Here is a 13,706-nt window from a genome sequence, read left to right on the forward strand (position 1 = left end):
TGGATCACTGATTTGAAACTGAAATAGTTAGTAAAAATTGCTTTGATTTTAAATAGCTTTATAGTTTTAAATAAAATAATTGCTTTAAAATAGTTTTAATTAAATGAACCTAAAAGTTGTGGATCTTTGACATCCATGTCTGATATACTTTTAAATAAATAGATCTATAAATACCTCTTGATTTTTTTGGTGATGAAGTGCACAAAAAGTTAAAAATATTTTTTTTAAGCTGAAATGAACAGTTGTCTCTTTAGGAATAAACTTAATATCCAGAAACACTCAATGCAAAGTTACAGAGACTCAAAATATATTCTAACTACATAGTCACTATAAATACATACTTTAACTGAAAGCATGCTTTTTAATTATTCTGTAAGTTGCCAAAATAGAAAATTAAGCTTCTCTTTAAAAGAAAAACTAAATAAATAAACAAACAAACCCAGAATTCAAATAATAAACTGAACCAGCCAGTAACACTTTAAAACACAGAAGTGTCTTTCCCTTTCTCCTTTAGAGTGGCCCATCATGATACTCTTGAGGACAACAAAGAAACAAACAACCCCCAAACTACCATTCTCAAGTTTCTTTCTAAAAGCAAAAGTTTTCATTAATTTGGGCATTTGAAATTTGCTAGTTTAGTATAAAGCTGCACATGAGGCTCCCCAGGGTATAAATAAACCAAGCCTCCACAGTGAAAACCAAAAGAGAAATCATACATGCAGTTTATTCTAGAAAAAACCATGATTTTAACTTTTACTTTAAAAACCCGTTAAGTGTAACAGTGCATTAGGAACAACCAAGCTCACTAGAGGGACAATTTGCTTGCAAATGTCAGAAAGCATGATCTTTAATGTTATAATTCTGAGCAGCATCTCAAAGATTTCACTTCATAGCATTTTACAAAATAATGTCCTAAACCTGAACACGCTGCATCATACAAGGTTAGTAAGCAGGAAATCACAGAGTGGAGTGAAGTGGGCCCCTCAAAAATGCAGTTTCCTGAGGTGTAAAGGAATCCTTTCACACTCACCCTGTCAGCAGGGCTGCACAGTGGGCTCTGGGCAAGAACAGCTGCCAGCCCTCGAGCAGAGCCTGCCCAGAGGCCTCTGTATCCAACTCTCACCTTCACTGCGCTGCCAGTGCTTCTCTCACACCGCACAGGGAGGGCTGAGCACCAAGGGATAGAAACACCCAGTTCAAATTACTCTTTGCACTCATCTAAATTTGTTTGTAAAGCTGAGAAAGAACAGATTTTACAATCCAGGTCTCAGAACTGCAGGGCAAATAAATGCAAGTGTGCTTTATCGGCTGGAACAAGTGCCCTGGAACGCTGACAGGCTGTGGATCTGCAGTGAGCCTCTGAACCTTTCTGCTGGATCAGTCCCCCTTTACATAACCCAGAGGCTGCAGCCACACAGTTCTGTGAGCCTGTGCACTCATTTGGGATGAATCAGACATGAGCCCTAATTCCAATAAATATTCATAGACAAAGGCAAGGATCATTATTCCCCATTTATGGAGGAGAAACTGAGGCACAAAGTGATTACTCCAAGTCAGTGATGTAGCTGGAGAAAAACCCAGTTAAGCCCCACACCTGCTCCCAGGTGCTTTAAAATGAGCCAAAGCCACTTGATTATTTAATATGAATAATTTAGTAAACATCTTTTGTTTCTGTGTTTAGTGAGACCAGTGATTTCTTTTTTAACCTTCCATTTCTAAAACAACCCACATGATACTGAGAGTAAAGGTCCAAGAAATTTAGTGAAATCTGCCAGCAGATTTATCCCATTCATGATTTTCACTGCAAGCTCTAAGATACAGGGTCAGCCTGGTAATTACCAAATGAGGGCTCTGTGAATGCCACTGCACTCTTCTCACTCCACCCAAATAATTACATGGCTCACCAGGAGAAATAAAATGGATAAAAACATTAAGACTTAGAAAAAAAATAATGTTTCCATAAAACAGAGACTTATTGCATGATAGCTGGAGGCAACACCTTTGCACAAACAGCTGTAAATTAAAGCTGTCCTTTTACTAAGCTTCCAGAGATTGCTTACACAATGTGTGGCAATGGGAGAGAATACAGAAGACAGTTAATTTTCTTCCTTCTTCTTCACTTGCTCAAGTGGATGAAAAGCTACTTGCCTACTTTCAAAAGGATGAAGAAAATGACTTTTTATGCTCCCATACCACGCTGCTACAGTTGTGAACAGATGTGAACATTGTGCCACCTGATTGCTAAACTAAAATTTTCTTGATTTCTAAGTAAATGTGAAAGTATATCATCAAATACACATCACCTGCAGGTGGCAAGTGTTAAAGAACTTGAAATCACAATTTTGTTCTACTCTCTCCAGTAACCACAGGTGAGCTCTGAGCGTGCTGTGTCCACTCCCTTCAGCTATGAGAAGGCTATCCAGTGTTTTAGCTCTTCCACACGCTGCAGTATCTGTGTATAATAGAAATCCATGTTGGCTGCAAACTCAGTACACACAGGGGATTCCATGTCACCAAAGGTGCAGTACAGCGCAGTTCCTCCAATGCTAAGGAAAACAGTTGCTATGCACAGCAGGACCAGCAAAATACAGGAGCCACCAGACACTTCATCTGCAAATAAGAGCAGAAAAGGTGAAAAAAGATGCTATACAAAGCAATACAAATGCATGTGAGAAAACTTGAGACAGGTTTTTATTATGAATAAATCAGGAGGTAAACACATTTAATAATGCTGACCATGTCAAAGTGACCACAAATACACATGAGGAATTATATGTTTCTCAGTCTCTTCAGAAACCTAAATAATTCTCTTGCTTCATTTCTGCAGTCTGTGTGCCTGTCCCTGCTGGGATCCCTGGTGGAGCCATTCCATGCTGAAGCACAATAAGCTCACCTGGGAGAAGGCCCCAAGGCCAAAGGCATCCTCCATGGAACAGCTCCAATGAAACCAAGGCTTTGAAAGGAAACCAAATGGAAACACTCTTGCTTCATTTCTGGTGACGCTGACTGCACTACAGTGAACTGCTTTGATTACTCTCATATTTTGACTGCAGACACAAAACCTTCAGTGTAGGCTAATGTGAGGGGTTATCTTACATCTCAGTTATCCTCTGCTAATTCTTTGCATGATTGTTTATTCCAGAGTAGGAGCAATGCAGAGGTTAAAGAGGTGCTGCTACATCCCCACAACCTCACTGGTCCTTGCTAATCTGCACACATGAACAGCATCTGTGCCTTCTGTCAGACTGACAGGGCTCTAAGGAAATTTTTGTACTCCCTTCAACTCTACACAGGGAGAAGACATGGGATAAAAAGAAACATTCAAGTGGTTTTTTTTTTTTGGTGTGTGTTTGAAATCAAACTTTAAGTAATAACAACAATATAAAACAATTTTCCTTTTGAATCACTAAATCCTGGGGGAAAATCAAAGAAATAACTCTAACTGGAATTTTAAATAAAACATAAATACTTTTAGAATAATTTCAAGAAAAAGATGGGATAAGGTCTCTTCAGGCTGTGAATATTTGAGACATGCTAACACACTTTTAAGAACTAATTTATACCATTTAGTGGCTGACATACACAGTAGATAGAAGTTTCCATACCATTAGCAATCAAAAGTAATTTTCTTAGTATCTTTTCAGTTTGAATAACAGAGACCCTAAAATAAAAAAAATAAAAAAAAAGGCAAGCATAACATGAGAAACATACTGTGTTTCTCATGAGGCTATTTAGCCCATCAAAAGGTGTCAAGCCAGATTTAATGACAGCTAGCAAATATATATGGATGTTAAATTATAAAGCAAGGTTAAAATGTGACAGCCTCCAATGGCATGGAAACCACTAGAACGGGTTGGAAATGTGCCCATGGACAAAGCACAACAGACTTGTTTCTCTTGCATCCCTCTACCTACACAGTAAATGGATTTAGGGAGAAAGCTTATACCTCCCACCTCTAAGCAATGAACATTAATGAAAGGACTTCAATTATTTGTCACTTGTAAATCATTCAGCCAGAGGAAAAAACCAGTGACTTAATTCTCAACCAAGCTTTAAATCAGAAGTGTGCTCACTGTATCCTGTAGTCTTGTTACCCAAACCTGGTACAGATTGACAATCTTTGATCATTCACCTTTACTTACTAAATTTAAAAAAAACAAGACAGTATATTGAATAAATGCCTGCTTTGTTGCTGTGAACAAAAAGACTGACAACATTTGCACCCCAAGAGCACAGCCCATGAATTAACAAATTTAAACTACCTTGATCCAATGTGTCTTCCATTTCTTGGAATCTCACTCTTCTCTTTGTTTGCCTTTGCTGGACTTGAGCAATTGTTTTTCCATCTCTGTCATCTCTCTTCTTTAGTATAGACACCAATCCTTCCACTGGGGTAATCTATCAGGAAAGTCAGTGAGCGGCACAAGAGATGTTAAAGAGAGCCCATGCTTTGATTTCTCACAATGACTCAGGGAGGAACCAAGCTAAACAGTTAATAAATGGTTTCCAGTCTACTTTTCTTAAACATTGCAGCACTTGTGAAACCTCCTTCTTGGAGACATCAAGTCCCGAACAGACAGGACAGCTGCAGCATCATTCTGCTGCTGACTGACACTGCTTGCCTTTAGTTGCTATAGAAGTGAAATGCAGACACATTTTCTGCTTGGATGTACTTTGTGTTCCTTTGTAAGCTGGCATGGGCAGGGGCAGTGGTGAGGCGGATTTGTGACAAAATCACTGTCATCAGAGGGCAGGAAGAAGTCAATGACACACTGCTGCTGCCTCTCCAAAGATATAATCCTGCAGAGACCATCAGGTACTTATGGACAGATTAATTTTCCAGCATTGCAATTGGTTCCCCAGGGGGGACAAGCAGCTACAGTGGGGCTACAAAACTGAAGGGAGGAACATCAGGGAAAAAGAAAGAAAGCTTCAGTGCTCTGGAGAGATTCCAGCTCCACATTGTAATAAGCTCTCTGCATACAGCAGCAGCTCAAAAATCCCTCCCTACAGGCTGGTCACCCAAACAGCTTGTACAAACAGCAATATGGCCAACAAGTCAATAAACCACACCTCTTTTCTTTGCTATAGCATTTCCATTAGCTGCAACAATATATGCTAAACCATACTGGGTTGGTTGTGCAGTCTGTAACTTCCTAGTTACTAATGAAATGAAAGTAGGTGAAGTACCAGGAGAAAAATGCTTTCCTAAGCAAGTAGTTCTTGGTGTACTAGAAATAAATAGAAATTAAAGTAGAAAGTATGTTTAGAATTGCCCTTTTTTTTACCTTGTGGGCATCCTTGCCTCAAAAAACGTAATAATTATTTCTTCCGAGACCTTAGTAGGACTTAAATAGATCAGCAGTAACATTTGTTGAATTGAAAAGTAGTAGGTATACATTTGTGCCACAGATAAAACATATCACATTTATAATTGAATTTGCAACTCTTCTATTAGATAACCCCAAAGGCCTCTAATTTCCACAAAAATTCAAACCACCCCAAACTTTCCATGTAATACTGTAGTTGCAAACAATGGCTATCTATAAAATAACCTAGAGGACTACCCATAAAAACTTGTCGGCGTTGCATTCTGAGAGCTGTAGAGAAACAGAAAACAACCAGCTTCATAACTTCTGTCCTTAAGCTTGCCTGATGCTGTGAGCTTACATAAAGCATCGATTATGGTCAGAGGGATGGAGCCCTGCACACAGGGAGGCACAGGGCACAATCCAATAGCACTGGAGCAGCTCTGGCCTTTGCAACATGAACTGATAAATGTGCCAATTACACTTGCAGGTCTCTGCTCTGGCAGTGTTTTACAGCCCTCAAATGGGCAAATAATGCTACCCAGAACAACTCAGAGGACAGAATTGATCTCTGCCACACTTTTGATAGTCACTTTCTCTTTTGTTTATTTGCTTGATAAGAGCTTGAATGGATTATTTAATGAAACAATTCAAGGAAGTACTTGGAAAATAGTGGAAATGTGGAGGCAGAGGAAATAAATTAAGTCAACATGCAGAGGACCAGTAGCTGGCACAAACGACCCAGAAATAATAGTCTGCAAGTGTCTCATCACACGAAATAGTGCACTGAGGTGCAGCTTCTACTGGTAATGTTAAATTAGCCTTGCAAAACTGCCATGAAAATTTAACAGGGCAGCAGAAAAATCAACACTTATGTTTCTTTGTTGTGACAAGGAAGGGGGATTATGTAGGAGTGCTTTAATTTGACTTATTTGTTTGGAAGGGTGGAGATGAAATGATATCCTTTAGTAGAGTAGATTATTTTAAGCTTCTGCTTACAGCATTGCTTTCATAAAGAGGATCAATTGCTCCTCCCACACCACCCACACAGCAGGCTGGCTGTTGCCTGGCATGATTATTCCCAAGGGGCTTGGACTGCACAAGGTGGGAATGTCACCCAGAGATGAAGGGCATTCCTCCCAGTCTGCCATAAGACTGGAACTGGTGGTCTGTTCTGCAAGTCATCACTGCAACCCGAGGCACTTCCTTTTGTCTGGTGGCTCTTGCTAACTTCTGAATGACAGTGTCACAAACTTGTGCCTTCTCCAAGCTTAAAACCAGAGGGCTATCCTTGACAGGATTATGTGGAAATGTGTTGCAGTAATTACAGTTATATAAAAGGCTTTCTGGAGCAAAGACTTGCTACAATGAGGTTCATTTACTTTCCCTGTCAGCCTACATGGATACATTTCAGGATTTACTTTAAATGTATAAAGAACGAATGTGACACAGCACGGGTTTCTCTATTCTGAAATTCTGAAATTCTCTATTCTTTTGCTTAAAAAGAGGGAGCAAATGCTTTTGATTTTGCAATAGAAATCAGTGTGGCTAGTGTTACTTCCCTATCTCAACAAAAGCCATATATTATTTTGAAAAATGGCCCTTTTACATGATTAGTCCCTAGAATAAAATCATGGAATACGCTGAGCTGGAAGAGACTCACAAGGATCATCGAGCCCAGCTCTGAGTCCTGCACAGGGCACCCCATGTACCCAAGAGCATTTTTCAAACACTTCTTGAGCTCTGTCAGGCTGTGCTGTGACCGCTTCCCTGTGAAGCTTTTCCAGTGCCCAACCATCTGAGTGAAGAAACTTTTCCTGATATCCAACCTAAATCTCTCCTGACTCAGCTCCATGGCATGACGATACTTCATCTGCCTTTGAATTTTATGAGTTATAAACTTAAAGATTTTGTCTTTGCCTACGATACACAAAGTGATTACATTAGATCCATCTCCCACTAATTGAACATCCAAGGAGAAGGACTTAGTTGCCACACAAGATGAAGTTCTACATTCCACTCTTTAGGAGGCAGGGAGAATTAAAAAAGGCAGAATATACTATTTAAATTGGAAGTTAATGAGGGAACTGTGGTTAATACAGTTGACCACAAGTCAAGCAGAGGCTCGACTTGAACCACAGGCAGAAAAATGCAGGCTTGCACCAGACTGCCCTGCAAACAGCTCCTACATGAAAGAGCTGCATAAAGGACCCTATTAAAACATCAGATATTTTCTTAATTCTAAGCTGGATAATTAACAGAAGATGATCTTGGAATATCTGTGTAACTGAGTTTACTCAGCTCTGCTGGCCTTCATAAAATCTTTTGACAGGAGTTTTTACAGTTACTGTACAGGAACTGAAAGTGGCATGTAAGTATGTGGTGGCATTTTCACCAACAGGCAAAAAGGAAAGCAGCAATGACTGTTGATTAATTGAAACTCTGTTAAATAAAGCTTTTCTCTTTTCCCTAAAGCTTTTCTCTCATTTCTTCTATTTATTCCATTAATAGAAAGTGAATTTGCTCCAATCAAAAGTTTCACACTTTTCAGATAAATTTTAATAACCAGGTTGCAAAATTAGAAAAAATAAACTAATTAAACTACCTGTCTCCTCTCTGTTTAAAACAGAATTTGGTAATAAAATAAAAAGCTTCTTACACTGTGCTTATTTACAATGCATATTTTAATGCATATTTTCAAATATGATGTGTGTATACTTATAAACATACTGGACAAAACTAAGAAAATAAGGCCTTGTAATTCAAGTATATAGACGTAAATAAAAACCCCAAAATGGAGGCACTACAAACTGGGAACTAGGAAGAAAAGCTCCTTGTATGAAGCAGTTTGGTCTGAATGCAGAAAACTACTCAAGAAGGTTTGTGTATTCTTCTGTGGGGATTCAGTTACATGGCAAAGGACTGTAGTTTTATTACAGGCAACACCAGATTTTTTTAAAGCAGTAATCCCCAAAATGACAAAGCCCAAGACTTCCCTGTGTTACAATAAATCAGCAGACAAATCCCTTTGCTAGCAAAATACCTTAGATAAGTAATTTGGGTTTGAAAGAGAGCTGACTTAGCAGGTTCAGGATTCACACCCCAGCTACTGAGGGTAACTGTATTTCCTGCTGAGACACTTCCCTGCACGTACCTGAGCTCCTTTATAGAGCAACAAATACCTGACACCATGTAAGCACTTCACCTGGGAGCACAGCTCTTACAACTCAAAGCCACAGAACCCAAGCCACACAAGAGAATGGAGGATCCAAAACATTGCCTCCAAACCTAGTGGAGACCTCATTTCTTGGTATACAAACTGCCATCCAAACGATGGATTGCATTTCTGTTCTGCTAGACAGTCTCACTAGCTTTGCTTTCTAAAATGAATTTCCCAATTATAATTTTCTAATAAGGAAAAACTTCAAGATTTTACTCACTTCCCTAACTGTCTCTCACATAGAAAGTTTATGGTACAACCTTTTATTTTATATACCAAAATGCAACTTTATTGAGGTTACAATTTGTTTTGCCACTGGTGTGTCATTTCATTCTCACAGAAATGATAGCAAAGAGATTTAAGAAGAGCTATATACGTCTAATATCTGGTGTTGCCAGCTTCTGACTGTGCTTCAAAGTTCTTTGTTAGCTGTATGAATCTTGTTTCCATAAAATGCCTGCGGTTTTCCATCATTTGCATCATTTACATAATTTGTTGTACATGGTTTGTACTAGTGAAGAAATACTCAGTAAAAGGGCCTGTACAGTATGAAAACTACTATTTCAGTTTTGCAGCTATTTAAATCCAGAGTCAGATTTTGGTGAATTTTCACTCTTGTAATTAGTTATTGTAAATGATAAACTAAAAGCAAGTGACAAAGTATCTAAGTTAGAAAACTGCATGAGATGATTGGATGGAGCCAAGCAAAACTTCCTCACTGTAAATACCTACACAAGTATTTACTTTTCTCCATCTTCAATAAATTATTATTATGTGTCAGTTGAAGAACATTAATGAAATTTTATCCTCCCATATGGGTTGTCTATTTCAAAATTATCTTTACTTCCACCTTCCATTCTAATTTGTTTGTGGCAGTTTTGGAAACACTTCATGACAAGTTTTATCACAGTCAAATTGATTATTTTTTCCTTTTCTACTGGCACATTGGTACATTTCATGTGATTCATTTAATTTCACTCATGTGGCTACCACTGCATTTTCTAGATACTCATTAACAACCAGTGTATGAAAACACTATTATCTTCTTAGGTTGCCATGGCCTGAACAAAGCAATTTCAAAGCCTTCAAGAGGACAAGAAAGGAAGAAGTGTCACAGCTGGGTACAAAGATTCCATCTGCTCGTCAAAACTTCAGTGCAATCTCATTTTGGCACTGAAACACAATCAATGAACACAAGTTAACAATGCTGCTTTCTCAGGGGTGCCAAACTCTTTCAAATGTGTCTTCCAAGAAAGCTGTGGGTGCTCATCACTTCTGAAAAACAACCTCTAGGCTACTGATGGGTGGTAAGATTAACTGGAAAAGCATCCTATAAGTGTATAATGAAACAATGGAAGCTGGTGTGCTGTCCTTATTCTCACCCTGTGGCACCCAGAAATCCCAAGTATTGCAAAACAACCCCAGATGCTGCATATGACAAATTTTAATTGCTACTGACGTTAATCCTTCTGCCCTTCTCCCATTTAAGCCCCTGCCTCACAGACTCGAGCCTCTTGCTAAGACTGATCCAAGGGGACTCTCACCAGAGCAGCCAACAGGATGCCCTACATGGCCAGAAAAAGTACTATGGAAAAAGGTACTTCTTCCTCTGCAGAGACTCAACTCTGCCATCAGAGTACTGGCAGTCCCAGCAGCAGGAGAGCAAACCGGAATTGAAATTGGATGCCCTGTAAAGCATCATCGTCAGTCACAGGGACAATCAATACAAGCATAATTTTTCTAACAGTATCAATATACTGCTTCCTACCCCATCCTCTGAAACACAAATGGCACAAACATAGCTATTTAAAAATAGATGCTATTGGATTAATTTAGGCTATATCTATATGAAAAAGAACAGTACTCCTCTGCTAAAATGCAGCACTTTCAGTGGGCTCAAGTGAAATTTAATGTTATGGGGTGATACTTAAATTACTCTTTTGTTATACACATATTCAGGCTAAGCACAGACAGTCAACAAAATGCTCTTTTTCAAAATCACCCTCTAAGTGAAGACAAGCCAATGGACTCATGAAAATTTGGGATACATGTATTACATGTATGTGGGTTTCCACATCTGTTTGTGTACAGCTTTGTGCACATGGCTGTCAGTCCTGGTACGTGGCATAATTCCTGAGAGCCCACAAAAGGACAAGAGGCATGATCTTGGAAAGGATGTATGAAACTCTTTAGGTGGGGAGAAAAACCAAAATGCTCTCTTTTCAGCTCTGGAGACTTTACCAAACATGCAATGACATCAGCATTGATCTCCAGTATTTAGTTCTCTGCTTGGCCACTGTCCTTGAGCAATTGTGAGGGTTCTTGGTCTCTGTGCATTAGCTTGATCTATAGAGAAGTACTGTAACTTTATTGCCAAGGGAATAGTCTATTGTTAAAGATCTTAAAAATAGAAATGAACTAAGAAGATACCTTCATACAAGCCTTCCCCCTCCAGCATCTGAAATAACATCATTTCACAATACACTCTTTTTTAATTTAAAAAAAAAAGCTCTTAAGGATGCAAATACAGCAAAACCAGAAAAGAAATAAAGCAAAGACATTGCCATTACACTCTCTAAAAAAGTCCCAAAGCAATAAATCTCTATTTTGAGAAGAGCAATTTAGCTTATGAAGCACTCACCCTTGTTACAGGCCTATCAGGTGGGTTCAGGGTTAGAAGCTCTTTCTTAGCTTGGGCTGAACAACAAATCTGTCTAACCTGACAAAATCAGAAACCCATTCATTCATATGCAGAATTTATATACATGTAGTTCTCACCTCTATAGAATAAGCACAAAAAAGCAAACTTTGTTCTGTGCATAGAAATGAATGATGGTACATCATAGGCATTCTCTGTCAGAATAAAAGAAAAATTAAACTCCCCCTGGTATCACACTCATAAGATCAATCTTATTTCTGAAACAGTTCACTACTGGTCAAAAAGGAGACAGAGAGGCAAAACAAAACTTTTTTCTGAGTAACTCAGAACAATTAAATATGTATAGATTTCAGATTTGAAAACGTGATACATAAAGGAATATTTAACACATTTTGAAGCTGGCAATATCTAAAATATTTTAACTGAGATACACATGAAAGACTTGATAGGATTTACAATATTTACCTCAGTAATCTCTATCCTTCTTGTAAGTTCATCAAGAGAAGAAAAGCTGTCATCTAGAGACAGAGCTTCCAGGGAGTGATAAGATGCTCGTTCAGGTGAAATATCTGGAACAGCGTCAAAGTCCTCTTGGTTTGCAAAGTCTGCAGATTCTTCAGTGTCTATTATGTTTCCATTCAAAAATCTCAGAAATAAATCTTCTTGTTCATGATGGACCTTCTCCTTCTGTCCTATTTCCTTGCACACCCGTGAATGGGCAGCACTCTCATGCTCAGACCCTTCATTACACCCAGAGCATTCACCTGAGGCAGTTCTGTCCCATGAAGACTGTTCATCTTCATCATCATCATCATCATCATCAGGCTGTATCTGTTGCTGCTTTAAATCACTATTTCCAAGCTGGCCACTAGGAATTTCTGAAGACCCAGCAGCATGTTTTGATCTGAGCAGACTTCTATCAGCTGGCACATCTTTATCAGAAGGAACCAAATCAGCAGGCATATAACCATCATCTGTTAAAGCCAAAGCATCTACCATTGGCTCAAGAGGGAGTTTCACTCCAGGCTCCCCAGCCCCTTCTATTTCCACTGCATCCTTGGCGAGCTGTCTTTCCCTCAGCTGCAGGCTGTTCTCTCTACCAGCATCCCCAGATGACAACCAGCCCGAGGAAGGCCTGCCCCCTGTCCCTGAGGACTGGGCGTGTGGCTCCAGCGTGGATTCAGCCCTGCAGAGCTGCTCCTCCATGTGGTCCTTTCCTGCAGCTACCCGGACACTTGCTGCCTCTGTCTGTCCCTCAGTTTGGTTTTCACCTGGGTAAACAGAGCTCAGCTGTTTATCTTCTTTCTTTGGTGCAATGCCAGGACAAGTTTCAGTACCTAAGTGCAATAGGAAAAACAGTTCCAGAGTTTTTAAATGATTCAAAGCATCAGCCCAGGGGGGAAAGAGTATACTGTGATTTGATAACATTGTAACCTAATGCTTCAAAATGCTCTCCCATAAAGGGCAGGTATTTTATGCTCCAGTCTGGATAACTTTTGTTAGTAGTCTCTGACTCCTGCTTCAGGAAAAAAAAAGTATTTGCAGACATTCTTGCAGGTGAAGCACACGATTCAGTGTCCTTCTGCAAAAAGCTACTCCCAATATGTAAGCAAGTATCTTTCTGAGCAGTCACTTTTCCTCTAATGGATATTTTACATGAGTCATCTCATGGAGGCCTGGAGTTCAGACAAATGTACTTAATTACAGAAAACTGTACCTTGATGCCAGAGGGATGTCTGCATTTCCTTTAAAGAAGTTGCAATTATACTAATTTAATAAATTTTAAATTTGCAGATCAATAGCTCCTTTGGTTAACACTAAACTAAATAGAAATTACATTTCCCATAAATGGACAGCATTAAAAGATGGTGCTTTTTGGATCACTTAGCTGGCACATTAAAAATGCAATTTGATGCAACTTATTTCTGTATTGATACTTATAATACATATGAAAATTATTTTTTCTTATTGAAATTTCAGAGACACACAAAGAGTTCTACATAGCTTGTGAATTCACCTACTCTTGGCATGATCTGCTGATGAAGGAGTAGATGCTTAGCCCAAATTACCTATGAAATTATTAGGTATTCATCATTACAAGAAACCCAAACCTCTGTTTTTAGGCTTAAAAAGAGAGAAAGAGGCTGTTAAGAATTAAAACACCAAAGTAAACTAGCTAGGAAAGAAACTCCCTTTTATTCCATACTTTGATAAAAACTATGTTAAGACTATGTTATAGTAGGACAGCAATACCCTCAATCAACAAATTAATAACTTTAGAAAACACTTATTTGCATTTTTTGGTCATAGTGAAGAGCAGAAATGTTTTATGAACAGATTAATAAAGATATCAAACACTGCCCTTCTTAACTGAGTTCTCCATGCCAATTTTATTCTTCCTCACCTGTTAAAATCTCTCTTAAAATGTGAGCAATTTCCTGAACTTGTTACACAAAACAGTCATATTCATTAAAGGCTTGCATTTATTCACTGTACTGAACAATTTTATTAAATTCCA

At 38.7% G+C, this 13,706-nt stretch overlaps 1 protein-coding gene across 4 annotated transcripts in view; it reads right to left on the bottom strand.

The window, feature by feature from the left end:
• Positions 1 to 696: 696 nt before the first annotated feature.
• The window catches only part of CNST (consortin, connexin sorting protein), a 46,437-nt gene continuing 33,427 nt past the window's right edge, over positions 697 to 13,706 (bottom strand). For all 4 annotated transcript variants that reach the window (XM_064708799.1, XM_064708800.1, XM_064708803.1 and 1 more), the window contains 3 exons: positions 11,654 to 12,525; positions 4,263 to 4,398; positions 697 to 2,610 (listed from right to left, as the gene is read on the bottom strand). In XM_064708799.1, coding sequence (XP_064564869.1) covers positions 2,405 to 2,610; positions 4,263 to 4,398; positions 11,654 to 12,525 — 1,214 coding nt within the window. In that variant the 3' untranslated portion in view covers positions 697 to 2,404. The remainder of the gene's footprint in view (positions 2,611 to 4,262; positions 4,399 to 11,653; positions 12,526 to 13,706) is intronic.

This window comes from Zonotrichia leucophrys, chromosome 3 (genome assembly GCF_028769735.1).
Source record: "Zonotrichia leucophrys gambelii isolate GWCS_2022_RI chromosome 3, RI_Zleu_2.0, whole genome shotgun sequence".
NCBI lineage: Eukaryota > Metazoa > Chordata > Aves > Passeriformes > Passerellidae > Zonotrichia > Zonotrichia leucophrys.